Here is a 22,549-nt window from a genome sequence, read left to right as displayed (position 1 = left end):
TAAATTTCCAGTCATCTCCCAAGGCCAAACAAGGTGTGATGGGAGCTGTCAAGTTTATTCTTCACATGTCTGCCAGATTCAAAGGGAGCAGATGATGTGGATCTAATTCTTACACTGGAAACTCTCTCTGAGTGAGAAGAGCCGAGCCTCCCTTGCTCCTTCACTTCAACTTCAAATAACCCAGGTGCTTTTCTCCCAGGTGGGTTTCAATCTTATACATGTGGTGAGCCTAGAAAAAAAGGACTGAAGAGGTATGGGCTCTGAACAACATGCTCCATGTGATACAAGAAACAGGTCTTGCCTCACTCATACCCTTCAATGTAAACAAGACAAACATGGAAATAAAGGTGCATGGCTTATCTAGTCTGGCCACTTCTCCATATATTCACCCACCGTTTATTTTGAAGGTAAGTTGTTGACTAAATCAGGGTAGACAACCCGTTAGCCTTCAAATGTTTGGGACTTCCAACTCTTTTTATTTATTTATTTATTTACTATATTTATATCCTGTTTTTCTCAACCCCAAAGGGGACTCAAGGTGGCTTACAGCACAGGCAATAATTCAATGCCTTAAAAACAATATACATTCAATATACAATTAAATAAATATTTGAATTAAAAATTTAAAAACAAGATTAGAAAACATTTAAACATTTAAAACATTACAATTACTACCATAAACCACGCTACCCGCAATCATAGTCCAGACCATTCTGATAGTCATTACACATAATTCCAAATCCATCTATTTCACTGTATTATTCACCAAAGGCTTGATCCCAAAGCCACGTTTTCATTCTCTTTTTGAAGGTTGGGAGGGGAGGGGCTGATCTAATATCATTGGGGAGGGAGTTCAACAGCTGAGGGGCCACCACTGAGAAGGGTTTGTCTCTTGTTTCCACCAATCATGCCTGCGAAAAAGGTGGGATCAAGAGCAGGGCCTTTCCGGATAATCTTAATCTCCAAGATGGTTCACAGGGGGCGATACGTTCTTGTAAGCTCCAGCCAGCCAGTGGTCTGGGACTGTAGGAGCTATACTCCAAAATACTTTGGGAGACATCGGATTTGCACCACAATTTCCTCCATTCTGATTCTCACTCCAAATGCAGGTCAAATGTGGAAATGTGCTTGTGTCCTTTATCTGTTAACTGTATTTTCGCAGAAGACAGTTCAATTTACCTTATAGTCCTCAGAATCCAACAATTCCCTTCACCACATTTATTATTATTATTATTATTATTATTATAACTTTATTTGTACCCCGCTAGCATCTCCCGAGGGACTCGATGTGGCTTACATAGGCCGAGGCCTCAGAACATTTTCCTATGTTCAGGACACATCTATACTGAAGAAGTATATTACTGGGCTAATTCAGCATTGATAAAGTAAATAAATTAAATGGGATCAAGCAGTACCAGAAAAAGAGTAAAGACAAGCAATGCACGTGCAGGGGAAAATCCAAAGATTTCTTCTATTATACTGACTGACAAAACTGAAATGCAGCCTGACAAGAGCGCAACCCTGGAGGCAATTCAAGAATCTTGACATCTAATTTCTGGTTTGGATAACTGTGAGTGGTAACTAAAATTGCTGTGCACTTTGAGGATACAAATGAATGGACAGCAGGGCAATTAGCTTTGATACAACACACATGTAACTGACAAGCACCGATAGAAACACAGCATTGCGATTATGTGAAGAATGCAAACTATGAGTCTCTCAGTTTAGGGATTTGTGTTTAATTCTGTTGTCTTTGTTTATAACTCTAGTTCCATGAAAGTAAATTATTTTGATCAGGGATTTCCTTCTTGAAAAGGGGAAGTATTAAAAGCAGTGTATGAGCCTATTTACTGAAGCATGTTTCCCCAGGAAATATGTCAAGGCCATTCTTGCTTTATGGATGGCTGGTGAGAAACTAAGAAATGAAAAAGTTGGCAATTTCCCCAGAAAGAATGTAGTTCGGAAGAGGACAGGAGGGAAAAACGGATTCACACTCACAGCGCCCTATATTTACCAACACACTGCCCAGAACAGGGAACTGAGGAATATAAATTAGTATTAGGACAAAGTCTCTGCTGAAAAATACTTAATGTCTTTATAGATTTCATTTTTAAGCTGAAGGGAGATAATAAAAACATGCTTGCCCAACCTGAGCATCTCAGCATCCCAAACTGGCACTTTTAAATTAGGGATTTCCCCCTCCTTGGTTGTCAAAGAACTATTAATTTTTCACTACAGAAAAGAAAAAAGAAAAAATCAAAAATTGAACAACCCTTTGAAGATGAAGTTGAGTTCCTCGGCTGCGAAGATTTCCCTAGCCACAGTTACAAATATGTAGCTATATCCAATGGAGACATGCGTGCATACATAGAAGCAGAGTGCCTTTCTCCAAAGTGCCCCAGTTATACAGAAGTCACGTTTGAGCAGCAGAATGCAAACAAGGTTCGATTCAGGAGAGTAACTAACAAACATCTCTGCCCAAAGTTTTTCAAATAAGTTTACAAGTCCATTTAAAAACATGAATTTTACAGTGCTGACGGGGAATTGATGTTTCTCACACCAGTGAATGGGTCACATTAAAGAAAGAGATGACCAAATCCGCACGAGCTGAGCAATCTGTAAATCTGGCTTTTTCTGCATAAATAGGAAGGAAAGTTGGGGTTTTTTGGCTTCCTTTTTTGAGATTTCCCAACGGATAGAAAACTGACATGTGTCCTAACACTGCTAATCTAAATATATTCTAGTGTCACTAGAATTTTTTATGATGCAGAAAAGACTATGCCTAAGGAAATTAAGCTAAAAAATTTATGTAATCTAGATTCATAAATCTAGATTCATAAACTCCAGCAAAGGATCACCGCCTTGTCGGGGCGCTGGAGCTTGAGCACCTCAATGATGTCATGAGCGAAACCGTGAAGGGCCACCCAAGACGGGACGGTCGTGGCAGAGAGGTCAGACCAAGCGTGATCCCTGGGGAAGGCAACGGCAAACCACCCCAGTATCCTTGCCAAGAAAACTAAATGGACCAGTACAACCAGAGATATGTCGGTATGCCATTGGAAGATGGGACTCCCAGGTTGGAAGATGGCCAAAATGCTACTGGGGAGGAGCAGAGGATAAGTTCAACTAGCCCCAGATGTGATGACGTAGCTAGCTCAAAGCCGAAAGGAAGGCTAGCGGCCGACGGTACTGGAGGTGAACGACGAATCCGATGCTCTAAAGATCAACACACCATAGGAACCTGGAATGTAAGATCTATGAGCCAGGGCAAGTTGGATGTTGTTATTGGTGAGATGTCAAGACTAAAAATAGACATTCTGGGGGTCAGCGAACTGAAATGGACTGGAATGGGCCACTTCACATCAGATGACCACCAGATCTACTACTGCGGACAAGAGGAACATCGAAGAAATGGAGTAGCCTTCATAATTAATAAGAAATTCGCTAAAGCGGTGCTTGGATACAACCCAAAAAATGACAGAATGATCTCAATTCGAGTGCAAGGAAAGCCTTTCAACATTACAGTGATCCAAATATACGCCCCAACCACAGCTGCTGAAGAAGCAGAAGTAGATCAGTTCTATGAGGATCTGCAGGACCTACTGGATAATACACCAAAAAGAGACATTATTTTCATTACAGGAGACTGGAATGCCAAGGTGGGAAGTCAAATGACAGCAGGGATCACAGGCAAGCATGGTCTGGGAGAACAAAATGAAGCGGGACGCAGGCTGATAGAATTTTGCCAGGAAAACTCGCTGTGTATAACAAACACTCTCTTCCAACAACCTAAAAGACGGCTTTATACATGGACCTCACCAGATGGTCAGCACCGAAATCAGATTGACTACATCCTTTGCAGCCAAAGGTGGTGGACATCCATCCAGTCGGTGAAAACAAGACCTGGGGCTGACTGTAGCTCAGATCACGAACTTCTTATTGCCCAATTTAGAATAAAACTAAAGAGATCAGGGAAAATACACAGACCAGTTAGATATGATCTCACTAACATTCCTAGCGAATATACAGTGGAAGTGAAGAACAGATTTGAAGGACTAGATTTAGTAAACAGAGTCCCAGAAGAACTATGGACAGAAGTCCGAGACATTGTTCAGGAGACGGCAACAAAGTACATTCCAAAGAAAAAGAAAACCAAGAAGGCAAAATGGTTGTCTGCTGAGACACTGGAAGTAGCCCAAGAAAGGAGGAAAGCAAAAGGAAACAGTGATAAGGGGAGATATGCCCAGTTAAATGCGCAATTCCAGAGGTTAGCCAGAAGAGATAAGGAACTATTTTTAAATAAGCAATGCATGGAAGTGGAAGAAGACAACAGAATAGGAAGGACAAGAGACCTCTTCCAGAAAATTAGAAACATTGGAGGTAAATTTCAGGCAAAAATTGGTATGATAAGAAACAAAGATGGCAGGGACCTAACAGAAGCTGAAGAGATCAAGAGAAGGTGGCGAGACTATACAGAAGATCTGTATAGGAAGGATAATAATATCGAGGATAGTTTTGACGGTGTGGTGAATGAATTAGAACCAGACATCCTGAGGAGTGAGGTTGAATGGGCCTTAAGAAGCATTGCTAACAACAAGGCAGCAGGATCCCAGCTGAACTGTTTAAAATCTTAAAAGATGATGCTGTCAAGGTGATGCATGCCATTTGCCAGCAAATATGGAAAACACAAGAATGGCCATCAGACTGGAAAAAAACAACTTATATCCCCATACCAAAAAAGGGAAATGCGAAAGACTGCTCCAACTTCCGTACAGTGGCCCTTATTTCTCATGCCAGTAAGGTAATGCTCAAGATCCTGCAAGGAAGACTCCAGCAATACATGGAGCGAGAGTTGCCAGATGTTCAAGCTGGGTTTAGAAAAGGCAGAGGAACGAGAGACCAGATTGCCAATATCCGCTGGATAATGGAGAAAGGCAGGGAGTTTCAGAAAAACATCTACTTCTGCTTCATTGACTATTCTAAAGCCTTTGACTGTGTGGATCATAATAAATTGTGGCAAGTTCTTGGTGGGATGGGCATACCAAGCCACCTTGTCTCTCTCCTGAGGAATCTGTATAAGGACCAAGTAGCAACAGTCAGAACTGACCACGGAACAACAGACTGGTTCAAGATTGGGAAAGGCGTACGGCAAGGCTGCATCCTCTCACCCAACCTTTTTAACGTGTATGCAGAACACATCATGCGATGTGCGGGGCTGGATGAATGCAAAGCTGGGGTGAAAATTGCTGGAAGAAACATTAACAACCTCAGATATGCAGATGACACCACTCTGATGGCCGAAAGCGAGGAGGAGCTGAGGAGCCTTCTAATCAAGGTGAAAGAAGAAAGCGCAAAAGCCGGGTTGCAGCTAAATGTCAAAAAAACCAAGATTATGGCAACAAGCATAATAGACAACTGGAAAATAGAGGGAGAAACCGTGGAGGCCGTGACAGACTTTGTATTTCTAGGTGCAAAGATTACTGCAGATGCAGACTGTAGCCAGGAAATCAGAAGACGCTTACTTCTTGGGAGGAGAGCAATGTCCAGTCTCGATAAAATAGTAAAGAGTAGAGACATCAGACTGGCAACAAAGATCCGCCTAGTCAAAGCCATGGTATTCCCTGTAGTCACCTACGGATGTGAGAGCTGGACCTTAGGGAAGGCTGAGCGAAGGAAGATCGATGCTTTTGAGCTGTGGTGTTGGAGGAAAGTGCTGAGAGTGCCTTGGACTGCGAGAAGATCCAACCAGTCCATCCTCCAGGAAATAAAGCCCGGCTGCTCACTGGAGGGAAAGATACTAGAGACAAAGTTGAAGTACTTTGGCCACATCATGAGGAGACAGGAAAACCTAGAGAAGACAATTATGCTGGGGAAAGTGGAAGGCAAAAGGAAGAGGGGCCGACCAAGGGCAAGATGGATGGATGGCATCCTTGAAGTGACTGGACTGACCTTGAGGGAGCTGAGGGTGGTAACGGCCGACAGGGAGCTCTGGCGTGGGCTGGTCCATGAGGTCACGAAGAGTCGGAGACGACTGAACGAATGAACAACAACAAAAGATTCATAAAAGCCAACTTGGACGAGTATTATTTAATAACTTTGGGTGCATCTACACTGTAGAATTAATGCAGTTTGACATTGCTTTAACTACCATGGCTCAATGCTATGGAATCCTGGGAGTTGTAGTTTCACCTACTCTGCCAAAGAGTGCTTGTAGTTCTTCAGCCTACAACTCAAGGCCTTTCCAGACAGGCCCTATATCCCAGGATCTGATCCCAGGTTTTCTGATTTAAACTGGATTATATGAGTCCACAATGCAAGATAATTTATGATAATCTGTGTTCGTGGACCACTAGTGGTCCCTAGGAACTAAAATATGGTTCATGGTCTCACCGTTACTACACCGTTGCAATGAGAGGGACTTATCTCACAAAACTCTCTTATAGTGCCGAGAGAACGGGGAAGTTGGGAGGGGAGAGGCTGACTATCCACGAAAGGCGTGACAACAAGCTTCCTGACTGTTGCTTCTCTTCCCTCCCCCCCCCCCCCCGGGAGTGGAGCCATTCCATGTGGTGCCTGGAAGCAGGGGCACCTTGGGTGTCTTCATTTTTAGGACTGTTCCCTGGGTTATTTGGGCTGCTGATTTAGAAAACTGCATTGGATAGACCACATCAGCTCTAGATTATTAAAAATGGGTTTTTGTGAGTGAGCAGATGGCGACAACAGGATGCCATATGTTCTGTATCAGAAACTAGAGCTGATGTGGTCAATTTTCTGAATAAGCATCCAAGTAACCAAACCAAATTTAAAGTTGACCAAAAACTGATTCATAACCCTTCTGGTACTAATGTAGGAGAGTGGTCCCTGGTCAAAGTGGTCCCTGATCAAAAAAAGGTTGGGAACCACTGTGTTGGTGTTTCGGCTGCAGTGTGTGGGTGTGTTGTGAGAACACACAACAAGAAACTTCTGGGTCTATGTGAAATAAGCAATAAATCATATATTTTAAAATTTTAATGAATGGTTTTCATGCATTATGTTGCATCCCCATAAATTTTGTTATTACAATTTATGTATGTATTCGAATCTCTTATAAGGAGTTGGTTTAACCTTCAATTTGCTAGTAAAACCACAAAATGATGAATGTCTAAAAAGGTTTCTCGCCAACATGAAATGTTTGGCAAGCTCTGTGCTAAATATTGTGTATGAAGTAGCAGAAGACTGTTAACTGGAACTAGGAACAGGTGCTTGATGCAGATGGCTGAAATAGGAGGATTAGCAAGTGATCTAACAATAAAAGGAAAGGATAAACCTGGATCATCTCATCCACTGATTGTAGTTTTACATGGAATGTTTTATGATTTAGTAACAAACATACTGTGACAAGTGCGGCAGAAAAGAAAGGCACGGTGGTGTTAGAATTGGATTCCATTATACAATAAAACGTTTGAAAAATTTACCGTTAAAATGAAATAGATTGACAAAGGCTATCCATTTTCTATGGCTAACACCTAGATCTTTGTTCCTTCGTTCTGATTTCTCACATTCTTTGACTCATTTGTCTGGGGCAAAAGCAAAATCCTGCCATCAAGAAAAGACCACACACGCAGGAACAAGGTATTTCAGAGAGAAAAGGAGATTTTTAGAGGAAATTATATGGGGAGGGAGCCTCTTTGGAAGCAATCAGGCATCACAATGGGGAAGCCTGTTACAGGCTAAGACACAGTACCACAAGGATACTCTATAATTTATTGTAATCCATCATGAGAAGGTGACGGAACCTCTGTGCATGTGTTTATAAGGAGAGGGGAATATTGGAATTCCAGCATCTGGCCCCATCCAGCTCTATCTATTAACCTTGTGGGAAAATCCTCCTGCCACCTCGCACTCCCTGGGTCATTCCGAGACAGTCCATCAGCCTCCCATTCAAGGAGGGAAGAAAAGGGACAATAGCTATTCAAGATCCTGCCAGGGTCACAACCCCTCTACCATCGGGATTTCTTAATGACCCCAAACAACAACATTCATGGCAACTGGGGAGGGAGAGGAGGAGTGACATGCAGAACAATTGCTCATTCAACAAGGCAGCTGGGAGCGGGAGGGGGCCCGCAGCCCACCCTCCTCCAAAGCCCTGAGAGCTTTCTCTGTTCTTTGCAAAGGAGGCAGAAGGGCTCTCCCTGCCAAAATGGGCTAGTGTTCTGACAGATCTGAACTCCCGCACTCATCCTTAGCCTAGGTTCACATGCATAGCTGTGCCATTCTTAAAGGGTCTTTAATGTACTTTCATTATCTCTTATCTGTTCTCACTGAGAAAAGTTAAAGGGGAAACAGAATTAGCATTGAGGGCCACTATGGTAGAAAATGCTTGACGGGGAGTCAGAATAGCCAAGCTCCAATCCCGAATGAGCCATGAGGCTAAGGGTGCATCTACACTATAGAACAAATGTTGCTTGATACTATTTTCACTGCCATGGTGTAAAGCTATGGAATCATAGGATTTGTAGTTTTACCTTGGTCTTTACATTTCACTTCCAAATAATACTGATGCTTTACCAAACTACAACTTCCAGGATTAACTGCCATGGCAGTTAAAATGATGTGGAACTACATTCATTCTACAATGTGGAATCTCCCTTACTTATTGGCTCAGTCTCTCTCTCATCCTGACCTGCCTCACAGTGTAAGTAGGAAGGAGGAAAGGGTCTTGCCTCCACAGGAGGAAAGTTTGCATATACATTACCTTGCAGAATGATTCTCACACACACACACACACACACACACACACACACACACTTTGAATTTTCCACATTTGTATTGTGTCCCAACTCTGGAACTGGAATGGATTTAATATGCACTGTTACCTCTAAATGTACAGTACTTCTGTTTACTTAAATTGTGTCACAATAAAGTATGTGTTCAGCAAGTCGGTTTATTAACAAAAGACCCTCCTCATAAATGCACAACAGAATAACTTAGCAGCAGCAGCGTGACCCAGCACCAGTAGCCCAAAGTGATAAAAAGAACAAAAACACACAGACCAATTTTATCTCTTCCATTGGAGGCTTTTCTTTGTAGTAAAGAAATATGGTTGCACTATTTACAAGAATAAGGTTTCCATAACACAAATAAACAAATACATAGTAGTTTTACTCACAGTAGCCTTCATACTGGAGATTTCTCACACGAGGCTTCTCTCACACTGAGGTTTACCTCACACTCCTCAGGACGGCACTAGTTTTGACTCACTAACTCGTAACAGGCTTTGGCCTACTCACTCTCCTCAGGACGAGACTAGCTTTGGTCCACTGACTCTAACAGGCTTCGGCCTATTCACTCTCCTCAGGACGACACTAGCTTTGGTCCACTGACTCCAACAGGCTTCGGCCTACTCACTCTCCTCAGGACAACACTAGCTTTGGTCCACTGACTCTAACAGGCTTCAGTCTACTCACTCTCCTCAGGACGACACTAGCTTTCTTCCAATGACTCTAACAGGCTTCGGCCTACTCACTCTCCTCAGGATGACACCAGCTTTGGCCCACTGACTCTAACAGGCTCTGGCCTACTCACTCTCCTCAGGATGACACTAGCTGTGGTCCACTGACTTTAACAGGCTTCTGCGTACTCACTCTCCTCAGGACGACACTAGCTTTGGTCCACTGACTCTCCTCAGGACAACACTAGCTTTGGTCCACTGACTCTAACAGGCTTCGGCCTACTCACTCTCCTCAGTAAGACACTAGCTTTGGTCCACTGACGTTACCAGGCTTCAGTCTACTCTCCTCAGGACGACACTAGTTTTGGTCCACTGACTCCAACAGGCTTCAGTCTACTCACTCTCCTCAGGACAACACTAGCTTTGGTCCACTGACTTTAACAGGCTCTGGCCTACTCGCCCTCCTCAGGATGACACTAGCTTTGGTCCACTGACGTTACCAGGCTTCAATCTACTCTCCTCAGGACGACACTAGCTTTGGTCCACTGACGTTACCAGGCTTCAGTCTATTCTCCTCAGGACGACACTAGTTTTGGTCCACTGACTCCAACAGGCTTCAGTCTACTCACTCTCCTCAGGACAACACTAGCTTTGGTCCACTGACTTTAACAGGCTCTGGCCTACTCACCCTCCTCAGGATGACACTAGCTTCGGTCCACTGACTTTAACAGGCTTCAGTCTACTCTCCTCAGGACGACACTAGTTTTGGTCCACTGACTCCAACAGGCTTCAGTCTACTCACTCTCCTCAGGACAACACTAGCTTTGGTCCACTGACTTTAACAGCCTCTGGCCTACTCACCCTCCTCAGGATGACACTAGATTTGGTCCACTGACTTTAACAGGCTCTGGCCTACTCACCCTCCTCAGGATGACACTAGCTTTGGTCCACTGACGTTACCAGGCTTCAGTCTACTCTCCTCAGGACGACACTAGTTTTGGTCCACTGACTCCAACAGGCTTCAGTCTACTCACTCTCCTCAGGACAACACTAGCTTTGGTCCACTGACTTTAACAGGCTCTGGCCTACTCACTCTCCTCAGGATGACACTAGCTTTGACCCATTGACTCTAAAAGATTTTGGCCTCTTTCAGTGCTTGACTCAAACTTTTGTAATCAAAAATACTCAGTTAATTTTTAATATGTTGTAATAGTACACAAGATACTCATGGTATGGAATATCTGGCGTACATTAAGAAATAATAATGCCAACTGCATCCTTTTCAATTCCAGGTTGAAACGGATATAAAGGCTGAACAGGACAAAATGTGCAAAAGTTAAAGACGGGTGAATACTTCCACAGGGCACTGTAATTATAAATAAGCGCTGCTTTCCTTAGAAGAGCATTCCACTCTGTGGAGAAAAAAGTTATTAATATGTCTTGTGATCCATATGGGGTATGATATGTAGCAACAAAGAATTAATTAAATATCATGGGACAGAAAACACATTACAGGCTAATGTCTGTATACTGTGCTTGGCCTGCTGTGTTCTTCACAATATAGGAAAGAAAAACACTTTATCTTCACCCTCTGTCTATGCTGTAACAACACGTAATGAACAACACTAAATCCTGGAGGCCTATGCACACCAAAACATAGAGAAGTTTCATCTTTTAGTGTGGGAAATTTTTATCTATGTTAATGACTAAGAAAAGGCTAAGGAAACTGTATTGATTCTGCAGTAGTAATTTAGAACATGCTTTCACAATTCGGTATTCTCTCATAAGCTCTATGCAGGATGGCCTGCCATCAGAAATGCTAGGAGTTATAATTCAATATGTGTTGGGGCAGGTTTGGTGAGAATGTCAGACTCTGCTGTCAAAGAAAGGAAAACAAATGGAGTAAAGGGACTGAACCACAAACTTCCCAGCAGAGTTGGACTGGATAGGCCACATTTCTCTCATGAGCAGTTACAGATTATCTGTGTATGATGATGAACCCACAGTCATACTTGTAACCCATCCCACTGTTGCTAATGGGGAGACCCTCCACATGAAGCGGAATGAGGAAACAGAGGATGGTGCTATACAGCATCAACTGTGCAGGTATATAGTTCAACCAACCCCTTTACAGCAGTGTTTCTCAACCTGGGGGTCGGGACCCGGGGGGGGGGGGTTGTGACAGGGAGTCAGAGGGGTCGCCAAAGTCCATCACAAAACACAGTATTTTCTGCTGGTTCAGTGTGGGAAGTTTAGCCCAATTCTCTTGTTGGTGGGGTCCAGAATGCTATTTGATTGTAGGTGAACTATAAATCGCAGCAACTACCACTCCCAAATGTCAAGGTCTATTTTCTTAAAACTTCACCAGTGTTCACATTTGGGCATATTGAGTATTTCTGCCAAGTTTGGTCCAGATCTATCATTGTTTGAGTCCACAATGCTCTCTGGATGTAAGTGAACTACAAGTCCAAAACTCAAGGCCAATGCCCACCAAGCCCTTCCAGTATTTTCTGTTGGTCATGGGAGTTCTGTGTCCCAAGATTTGTTCCATTTCATTGTTGGTGGAGTTCAGAATACTCTTTATTGTAGGTGAACTATAAAGCCCAGAAACTACAACTCCCAAATGAGAAAATCAACACGCACACCCCCAACCCCACCAGTATTCAGATTTGGGCGTATTGGGTATTTGTGCCAAATTTGGTCCAGTGGATGAAAATACATCCTGCATACTGGATATTTACACTGCAATTCACAACAGTAGCAACATTACAGTTAGGAAGTAGCAACAAAAATAGTGTTATGGTTATAATGAGGAATTGTATTATGGGGTTGCAGCATTCTGAAAGTTGAGAAACACTGCTTTACGGGGAAAAGCAGCACCAAATCTGTGTAAAATTATCAAAAGCATACCACGAAGCACATAAAAACACACCATATTCTTTATATGTCTTGTTCACAAGGAACATTGTGCCTACCTAGTGCATCCTTTGCACCAGATCTCCACAAAGGGAAATACGTATTATTTCAGCTGGTAACATGAAAGGTTTACAATACACTGTAAGGCAGTTTTAATATTAAATGTGAATATAAGAAGGAATAAGAGCACCCCACTAGATTAAACTCAGAACTGTAATTGACAGAAACTCCGCACTCCTTTTTCTGTTTCCTCCACCAAACTGAATGCCTCTTCTAACTCTCTAGAGACCTTCTAGCCTTGAAGGAAACTTAGTGGTGGCATTCTTCCTCATCCATTCTTTCTCCAAGAGCAAAGCAAACATTAATCTCAGCCTGTCCCTGAGCTGACAAAGGGCTGTAGACAGATCGGCAGCTTGCCCGCCCTACTTTCTTTCTTGACCTACTGGTTCTAGTGCTGAGCTGGGACAAGGCGAGACTCCAAAACAAGTGAGACTTTGCCTCTGCAACTTCAGCCAGGAGGTGGAAGGACAGGCTGATGCACTGCTGTTACTGCCATGACAACCTCTCCAGAAGCCAGTATGGGAAAGGAATTGTGTATGCGGGAGCCCCAGCCATTGCCACACAGACAACGAGTTGGTCTGCATGCTAATTATTCGCTCCCATGGAATAAAAAAACCTTTTGCTGAGTGCAGACTTCTTCATGGTAGGAATCTGGCAATAATCACTACGTGACACAGTGAGTCACACACCCACTACTATACCATGGAACTGAGCTTTCAAAACACTATTGTATTTCCTCAAAGCTATTATCTGTATGTCTGCAACTGTGCAGATATTTATAATCAAACTCTAAACTAAGAGTAATATCGTTGTTATTGTTGTGTAAGCAAACAATGGCGACTCCTCGACTTTTGTCTTCAGCTATTTAACTGGCAAAAGGAGCAGGAGAGAAACAAACCAGAAATGGGGGGAACAAGCCATTTGGTTGGTCATTTGATGTGCTTAACCAACAAGCCATAATAGCAGCAGCAGATGCTGGCAATCCCAATATAATAACAATAACAAAAACAGTAACACTTTATTTGCATTCTGCCCTATCTCCCCGAGGGACTTAGGGCAGATTCCAGCATATACAGAGATACAAGGCAAACATTTATTACCTCGAAACAAAGAAACACAGATACACAGATAAAGGTAAAGGCTTCCCCTTCATCTCTGGATCTGAGGATGGTGCTCATCTCCATTTCCAAGCCGAAGAGCCTGCATTGTCCATAGACACCTCCTAGGTCATGTGGCTGGCATGACTGCATGGAGCATCATTACTTTCCCCCAGAAGCGATACCTATCAGTCTACTCACATTTGCATGTTTTTGAACCGCTAACTTGGCAGGAGCTGAGGCTAACAGTGGGAGCTAACCCCATCCAGTAGATTTGAACAGCCAACCTTCCAGTCAGCAAGTTCAGCAGCTCGACGGTTTAACCTACTGCGCCACTGTGGCCCCTTTCAGCTGGGAATTGATCTACTCTGGGGTTTAGTTCCCCCTTTAAAGGAGCTATCCACAAGAGCAGTTGAGTATCCTGAATAACTCCTTTAAAGTTTAAATTCACCATCACAGTGACATGAGAATCACCCACTGCCACTGCTTTGCAGTGACAGCAAAAGCTCAAGTATATGCATGCTAATATCAAAAGAGTGAATACAAAAAAATGGTTCTCATGGTACACACCCATCTCCTGAGGATAGTCACAAGACTTTCCTTTCATAATAGTGTAACTTAGGCTGATCCAATTAAAATGATTACCAGTAGACACCGCACAAACAAAATAAAATATTACTTCACAGAATGAATGATCAGTTTACAGAATTTTCTACATTTGGATTTTGGGTGATTACAAGTATCAACTGCATTTTTACATCAGGACTGCTGCAGGCTAGACAATCAACATAAATAATCTTGATAATGCTCAGGTTGAAGCATCTGTTTAATTAATACAGCTATTTAACACCGAGTTTGCACATCACAATAAGTTTGTGTGGGGCTCCATCTACATCGACCATATAATGTAATTCAAAGCTAGCTTCAAACTGCAGTGGACAAATTCCTACAAAAGCACACAAAATGAAGTCTTTAGTGTATATCATGCTCTGTGGTTTGTGTAATCACCTCAAACTGGTTCAAGGATTTCCTATGCAATCATCTGCGGATTTAAAACTGCAATAAATGATCAATCACGGTAGATGACCAGACAAGCCATGGCCCTGTTTTTGACTTGTTTCTCTCCTGTCCCTTTGTCAGCTCATATTCCAGGTGGGTAACTGCACACAAACCAAGGTCTAACCATAGTTATGAATCTGGACATCACAGCAACCTGTAGTCTAAACAAGCCAGTGGTTGGTTATGTACTAATAACAGATGGGTTCAGATTATGGTTAATTAGCAAAGCATGGCTTGTGGGCAGATATAGGTTTGCTCATCACAACAAGCCAGATTTCAATACAATACACCATCACAGAATCAGAAAGTTAAACCAGATGGACATTTGGCAGTACAATAATTCTTGTGTCTGTTTTCTTAATGGTCTGGGTATCAAAACGTGGCAATATCTGCAGCACTAGATGAACACCTGAAGAGTCAGGAAATGAATTAACCCTATACTTTTTTGACACATGGAGAACAACCCAAAAGCCAATCAGACTTTCAGAAGCTACCTACTCTCCTCCTGCTATTGTCCCAACACCTTCGTCTGCTATTAAGGGTGCCTGCTATTAAGGGTGCCTGCGATTAAGGGTGTCATACACTGTAAGGTTTCCTTATGTGCCTTTCTGAGGCATGTGTGTATATGCCTCATTATAAGGAAAAATGGTAGCAGAAGCCACAAACAGAAAATTCACAGGGTAGTGGGGGAGGAAGGGTGGAAAGAAGTGGGAAGACGAAGAGGAGGTAGCAGAGGAGGGACTATAGGTGACTGCGACCATGTTGGCTGACAACACTCACAAATGGAGTGACTTCTCAAATTCTCTGCAGCCTGCTATATATCATTTACCATGTTATCTTTCTGGATTGCCTGAGAGAGCTGAGGTCTCAAACTTCTCCCTTATTTCAGGCAATGTATCAGAATTAGTCTGTAGTGGGATGCTATAAGTTTTAATCTTTTACCCCATGCCCCCCTGGTAGTGCAGCGGGTTGAACCACTGAGCTGCTGAATTTGCTGACTGAAAGGTCGGCAGTTCGAATCCGGGGAGCAGGGTGGGCTCCTACTATTAGCCCCGGCTTCTGTCAACCTAGCAGTTCTAGGTTGACAGTGGATCAATAGGTACCACTTTGGCAGGAAGATAACAGTACTCCAGACAGCCATGCCAGCCACATAAGCTTGGAGGTGTCTCTGGACAACACCGACTCTTCGGCTTAGAAATGGAGATGAGCACCCCCACCCCAGAGTTGGCCATGACTAGACTTCATATCAGGGGAAACCTTTACCTTTACCTTTTTACCCCATGTTATTTCAAACCTACATTAAGTTTCTGGGAAACATGAATACACTGCAAACAGAAATTTCAGAAATCCCAGAAATCCCAGAAATCCTAACAGCTGGTAAACTGGCTGGGATTTCTGGGAGTTGTAGGCCAAAACACATGGGGACCCACAAGTTGAGAACCACTGCACTAATAGCTCTTACAATTCTTTCAAATGCTTAGGTAGAATCTCTTTTTCTGTAACTTGAATACACTGTTCCTAGGGCTCATTGACACTGCCACTTTTACTGGAAAATCCATGGTGGGTAAAATGTTGTTTGAGAGGAGATGGAACAAATAAACTCAAAACTACAGACCGGATTCCAGATTAGCTTGGGACCTGGAACGTTCCGATTAAATGACCACTGAGTTGCATTTATTGTATTGCTTCCTTTCGTGTGATTAGTAACATTTTCAGTTTTTGCATGAGGCGTCAAAAGGTGGAAGGCTGGCCTTACATCTCTCGCAATGTTTGCCTGCTGAAAACCTTACAAATGAGCTTTACCACGAAAGAAGTTGAAAGGTTCCCATATCTATCCTTTGTTTTATCAGCTCTTTCTGCCTTGGTCAGATTGATATCCTCCTAAAATGCTTCCTCTGCTTTCTCTGATCTTGGTTTCGATACCCCTTCTTCCATCTCTTCCCCCCTCACCCAGTTTCAGTCCATCAAGTATGCAGTCTGCGGCACCACACCAGGAAGAATTTCATTCTTATGCACGCTGGTGGCCTGATTCACCTGTTATCTCCTCCCAGATAATCTCCTGATCCAATAGCTTTACTTCTTCTTGAAGTGAGCTCACCAGTCAGAGCAAGGAGGGATTCCCAGCCAAGGAGGCTGATGGCTTTCCCTGGGTATTTTTGTCTTGTCAGCAAAGACAGCTCCCCACCTACATTTGATTTGTTGCTGGGGGTTTTTCAATCATATGACTGCAATTAATTCACCAAAGGTATTTCACAAAAATGTTTTATGGAGAGGCTTTCAGCCATCAGTAGATCACCAGAGAAGGAAATGAAGGCAGAGGTGGGAGGATTCCAGCAACCCTGGAGTGCCACCTACACATCTGTCAATGTCTCTGGATCTTAAATCACAGATTCCAATAATCGGGAAGACTTCACTATACAGTTTCCCACTCAATACCACTACTGTTTCACTCCTGTGTTGTTTTTTTCCTGGCCAACAATCTTTTTCTTCTTCTCAGTGGAACATTTCTGTGCATTAACAATCACATGTAACTAATGTCTACTCATACTTATTTTGGAAGAACTAGTCATTCACACCTAGCCACAAAAGTAGGCATACTTTTCCTTGGAAGAGTCTGGGGATTACAACTCTCATAGTGGATACGTAACCTAATGTTTTTGTTATTCCTTAATAACTTCTTAACTATCATCTCCCTATTTATATTTATAGTGTATAGAGCAACAGTGGGAACCTGCTGCCATCCAGATGCTGCTGGACTACAATTCCCATCATTCCTGACCACTAACCATACAAGGTGGATCCTATGGGATCTCTAATCTGGTGGGACATTTTCCATGGCTTAGAAGGACAATTTGTTCCAAGTGCATCTACACAGTAGAATCAATGCAGTTTGGCACCACTTTAACTGCAATGGCTGAATGCTATTGAATCCTGGAATTTGTATTTAGTGAGCTGCTAGCACTTTGGCAGAGAACACTTAAGGCCTTGAAGTATTACAACCTTCATGATTCCACAGAACTGAACCATGGAAGCTAAAGTGATGTCAAACTGCATTAATTCTATAGTGTAGATGCACCCCATGTTAGTTAAAAGTTTAGTATAGTAAGATTTTGCAGCCATTTATGTATTACTCTTCCACATTTTCCTGGGGAATCACTGTTGTGAATCACTGGCTTGACGTGCTGCTTGCACTTGGCCTGATAATTTATCTCATACATACAACCCTAAAGAGCAAAGTTTCTTTTGATTCCATATTAATATCTTTGTTCATATCACTCTTTTTATGCACACATACAGAGGAAGCTATGCTTCTCTTCTGATGTTAGAAAAGAGCCCAGCAGCCAATGCGTGTTAATTCAAAAAGTTGTTGCAATGACTCCAATGGAGCTTGCTTCCAAGTAAACACCAACATCCCAATTTGGGCATGTTAGAGGTCAGGGAAAGAAGGCAATGGAAATAGGGCATGCTGGGCTCTGGAGCTCTGTGCAACCCAGGCACACATCACACGACACACACACACACACACTGTTGCAGGGAATCCCCAAAGCTGCCTCCATCTCAATTTCAGGGTGCTGCATCCCTTCACAATTAGTCAGGCTCCTTGGAGTTGATGAGAACTGAGTGTCATTAGAAGGACAAAGTTTTCTCTAGGCTTCATTATATAGGTTGCAGATGTAGGCACTTTTGAAGCATTGCCACATAGGGCAGGGCTCACTCTCCAGTTGCTTTTGAACTGTAGCACCCATAATCCTACATCGCTGACTATAAAGTTGCTATAAAACACTTGTCTCTTGCCTGAAACAAACATAATCTGGACCTCCTATCTCTACTTAAATGGTAGGATGTATCTAGATCAGGTCTGGGAAAACCTCCAGGTGTTTTGAACTTTAACTTCCACAATTCCTATTGTGGGAGTTGAAGTCCAAAACACCTGGAGGGCCAAAGTTTGCCCAGGCCTGATTTACATTACGGAAACAATGCAGCTTGCCAGCCTCTTGAATAGCCATACATAGGGCAGGGCTAGGCAAATCTCACTCTCCAGTTGCTTTTGAATTGTAGCACCCATAATCCTTCATCACTGACTATAAAGTTGTTACAAAGCGCTCGTCTAGTGCCAGAAACAGAATCTGGACCTCCTGTCTCTACTTAAATAGTAGGGTGTGTCTACATTATGGAAACAATGCAGCTTGACAGCCCCTTGAACAGCCATACCTCAGTGCTATAGGAGTCTGTGAGTTGTAGTTTGGTGAGACATTGACACTCTTTGCAGAGAAGACTAAAGGCTTTGCAAAACTACAACTTCCAGGGTTTTATACCATTGAGCTGTGAGAGTCATGTTAAACTGGTAATTAATTCACGGAGCCGGAAGAAACAATACTCTTCAGCGGGGAAGGCTCAAGACCTTGTAAAACTACAACTCCCAGGGTTTCATAGTATTGACCTGTGAGAGTCATGCCAAACTGGTAACAGAATCACGGAGCTGGAAAAGACAGCACTCTTCAGTGAAAAAGGCTCAAGACCATGCAAAACTACAACTCCCAGGATTCCATAACATTGAGCAGTTAAGAGTCGTGCCAAATTGGTAATAGAATCACGGAGCTGGAAGAAACAACGCTCTTCGGTGAGGAAGGCTCAAGATCTTGCAAAACTACAACTCCCAGGATTCCATACTATTAAGCCATGAGAGTTGTGCCAAACTGGTAATAGAACCAAGGAGCTGGGAAAGACATCACTCTCTAGCAGGGAAGGCTCAAGACCTTGCAAAACTACAGGATTCCATAGCATTGAGCCATGAGAGTCGTGCCAAATTGTGGTGTGGAAGGCCAAAGACCTTGTAAAACTACAACTCCATAACACTGAACTCCATAACACTGAGCCACGAGAGTCATGCCAAATTGGTAATAGAATCACGGAGCTGGAAGAGACAATGCTCTTTGGCGGGGAAGGCTCAAGACCTTGCAAAACTACAACTCCTAGGATTCCATATCATTGACCATTGGCAGCTAAAGAGGTCCAAATTGATAATAGAATCATGGGAGTTGGAAGGGACAGCAGTCTTTGTTGGGGAAGGCATGAGACCTTGTCAAACTACAGGATTTTATAGCATTGAGCCATGACAATCATGTCAAATTGTGTGGGGGGGGGGGGAGGCTGAAGACCTTGTAAAACTACAACTCCCAGGATTCCATAGCATTGAGCTGTGGGTGTCATGCCAAATTAGTAATAGAATCACGGAGCTGGAAGAGACAACACTCTTTGGCGGGGAAGGCACAAGACCTTGTCAAACTACAACTCCCAGGATTCCACAGCATTGACCATTGGCAGCTAAAGCGGTCCAAAATTGCCAATAGAATCATGGGAGTTGGAAGGGACAGCACTCTTTGACCGGGAAGGCACAAGGCCTTGTACAACTACAACTCCCAAGATTCCATAGCATTGAGCATTGGCAGCTAAAGCGGTCCAATATTGCCTATAGAATCGTGGGAGTTGGAAGGAACAACACTCTTTGGCGGGGAAGGAACAAGACCTTGTCAAACTACAACTCCCAGGACTCCATAGCATTGAGCCATGAGAGTCGTGCCAAACTGGTAACAGAATCACGGAGCTGGAAGAAACAGTGCTCTTCAGTGGAAAAGGCTCAAAAACTTGCAAAACTACAACTCCCAGGATTCCATAGCATTGAGCAGTTAGAGTCGCGCCAAACTGGTAATAGAACCAAGGAGATGGGAAAGACAACACTCTCTAGCGGGGAAGGCTCAAGACCTTGCAAAGCTACAGGATTCCATAGCATAGAGCCATGAGAATCATGCCAAATTGTGGTGGGGAAGGCTTAAGACCTTGTAAAACTACAACACCCAGGATTCCATATAATTGAGCTGTTAGTGTTGTGTCAAATTAGTAATAGAATCACGGAGATGGAAGAGACAATGCTCTTCGGCGGAGAAGGCTCAAGACCTTGCAAAACTACAACTCCTGGGATTCCATAACATAAATTGAGCCATGAGAGTCGTGCCAAATTGATAATGGAATCACGGAGCTGGAAGAGACAATGCTCTTTTGTGGGGAAAGCTCAAGACCTTGCAAAACTACAACTCCCAGGATTCCATAGCATTGAGCATTGGCAGCTAAAGCGGTCCAATATTGCCTATAGAATCGTGGGAGTTGGAAGGGACAGCACTCTTTGGCCGGGAAGGCACAAGACCTTGTCAAACCACAACTCCCAGGACTCCATAGCATTGACCATTGGCGGCTAAAGCGGTCCAAAACTGATAACAGAATCATGGGAGTTGGAAGGGACAGCACTTTTTGGCGGGGAAGGCACAAGACTGTCAAACTACAACTCCCAGGACCCCACCGCATCGAGCGATAGCAGGGAAAGGGGTGCCAAACGGCATTCATCCCCCAGAGTGGATGCACCATGGCCTGGATCCAACAGCCATGGCAGTGTGAGACCCCTTGAACTGCCACAACGCCCTTCGCCTTTGTGATGTCCCTCTCACCACACTCCAATTCCCATACAGCCCTGAGCCATGGCAGTTCAAGGGGTGCCAACCTGCAGTGATGCTGCACCTGAGCCAGGGCAGTGGGTGAGAAGCGGTGCCAAGCTGCCCCCTCTCTGCCTCCCTCCCTGCCTGCCTGCCTGCCTGCTTGCCTGACTCACCGGTGTCCTGGCGGAACTGGTGCATGGACTGCAGGTCGATGATGTAGGGCGCGAGGCGGCTGTCCACTTGGCCCAGGACCACGCTTCCGCCGCCGTTCCGGGGCCCCGCGCGCACCACGGCCTCGATGTGGTGGCTGACGGCCGGGCTGTAGGGTCGCCAGCGCCCGTGCTCGTTCAGCCATTCCCACACCACCACCGCCGAGGCCAGCAGCATCCTCGCCGTCCCAAGGGGAGCAAGCAAGGAGCCTCTCCTCTTCCTTCTTCTTCTTCTCTCTCCTCCGCCGCCTTTCAACTTTGCAACGTCACTGCTGCTCTTTGGGTCCCCCCCAGCCTGCCCTCGCGGCTCTCCTGTCGAAGTCTCCCCTGCACCCAAATCCCTGCCTCGTGCAAAATGGAGACAGGTTTAAATGCCTCTTTCCACGCTTTCCTCTCACCACACACGCCCGTGTGTGCGCATTTAAACAAACAACAAGGGTGCATTTAAAAAATAACAAGGAGCCATCCACTCAGCGAGCTGGAAAAGCAGGTTCTGTCATTGGCTCGGCCAAAAAGTGCCTCCGAGGGGAATTTCTCTCAATTACACCAGTTGCATCTCCTCCTCTTTCTCGCGTTTGGTGCCTCTCTGCAGTTTGCACGAGCAGGGATCCTCCTCCCGAGTCAACCCTTCTCGGGATTTCATGCTCTAGTTTCCTTCCCTCGTCTTCTTCGTCTCCCCCTCCTCCTCTTCCCTGGCTGCTGGATGCAGCAAGAGCTCCGGCTCCACCTCCCTGTTGATTCCTCTGACACGCACACACACACGCACACGCCGCCTTTCTACGAGGAGTCCGGGTGAGCGGGGGTTTCTCCGCACAACGAGAGCAATGCAACCCTCCGCCCGGCGAGCTGGCCCCTTTCCAAAGCGGAGAAACCACCGGCCATTGCACGGGCCGGAGACTTCAAGCTTTCCTATTGCAATCCGCTATAACTTCCTTGGAAGGGGAGGCGTTGCAAGAGCACGAGCTGTCCGAGTTGGCAGCGGCGCGAGCTCCCAGGGAACGCGGCGCGAGCTCCCTCCTCGTCTCTCTCGCTCACTCTTTCTCTCCCCCCCCCCCTTTCGCCACCATTACCTCATGCTCGGCCGCCCCTCTGACCAGCACCAGGGCGCCCTCTGCTGGCTGCTCCAACCGAATGGGACTGAACCACTGCGCTCAAAATAAGGGGGGAGGGGAGCGCGAATGAGGTGCTACCACGGACAGGGATAAAGGGGAAGTCATTCTGGCCCAATGCATCCCTTTTGGAGTGGCCCTTCCCACGCCTTTTTCAATGGCAGCCTAGAGTGCCCTCAGG

The 22,549-nt window shown here is 44.5% G+C and overlaps 1 protein-coding gene across 1 annotated transcript in view; it reads right to left on the bottom strand.

The window, feature by feature from the left end:
* The window catches only part of DTX4 (deltex E3 ubiquitin ligase 4), a 49,609-nt gene extending 27,299 nt beyond the window's left edge, over positions 1-22,310 (bottom strand). Inside the window, exon 1 of the mRNA XM_060771531.2 lies at positions 21,224-22,310. Coding sequence (XP_060627514.2) covers positions 21,224-21,437 — 214 coding nt within the window. The 5' untranslated portion in view covers positions 21,438-22,310. The remainder of the gene's footprint in view (positions 1-21,223) is intronic.
* Between the last annotated feature and the right edge of the window lie 239 nt (positions 22,311-22,549).

Source organism: Anolis sagrei, chromosome 1 (genome assembly GCF_037176765.1).
Source record: "Anolis sagrei isolate rAnoSag1 chromosome 1, rAnoSag1.mat, whole genome shotgun sequence".
NCBI lineage: Eukaryota > Metazoa > Chordata > Lepidosauria > Squamata > Dactyloidae > Anolis > Anolis sagrei.
Note: the sequence above shows the minus strand (reverse complement) of the source record. Positions and strands in the feature narration are given on the sequence as shown.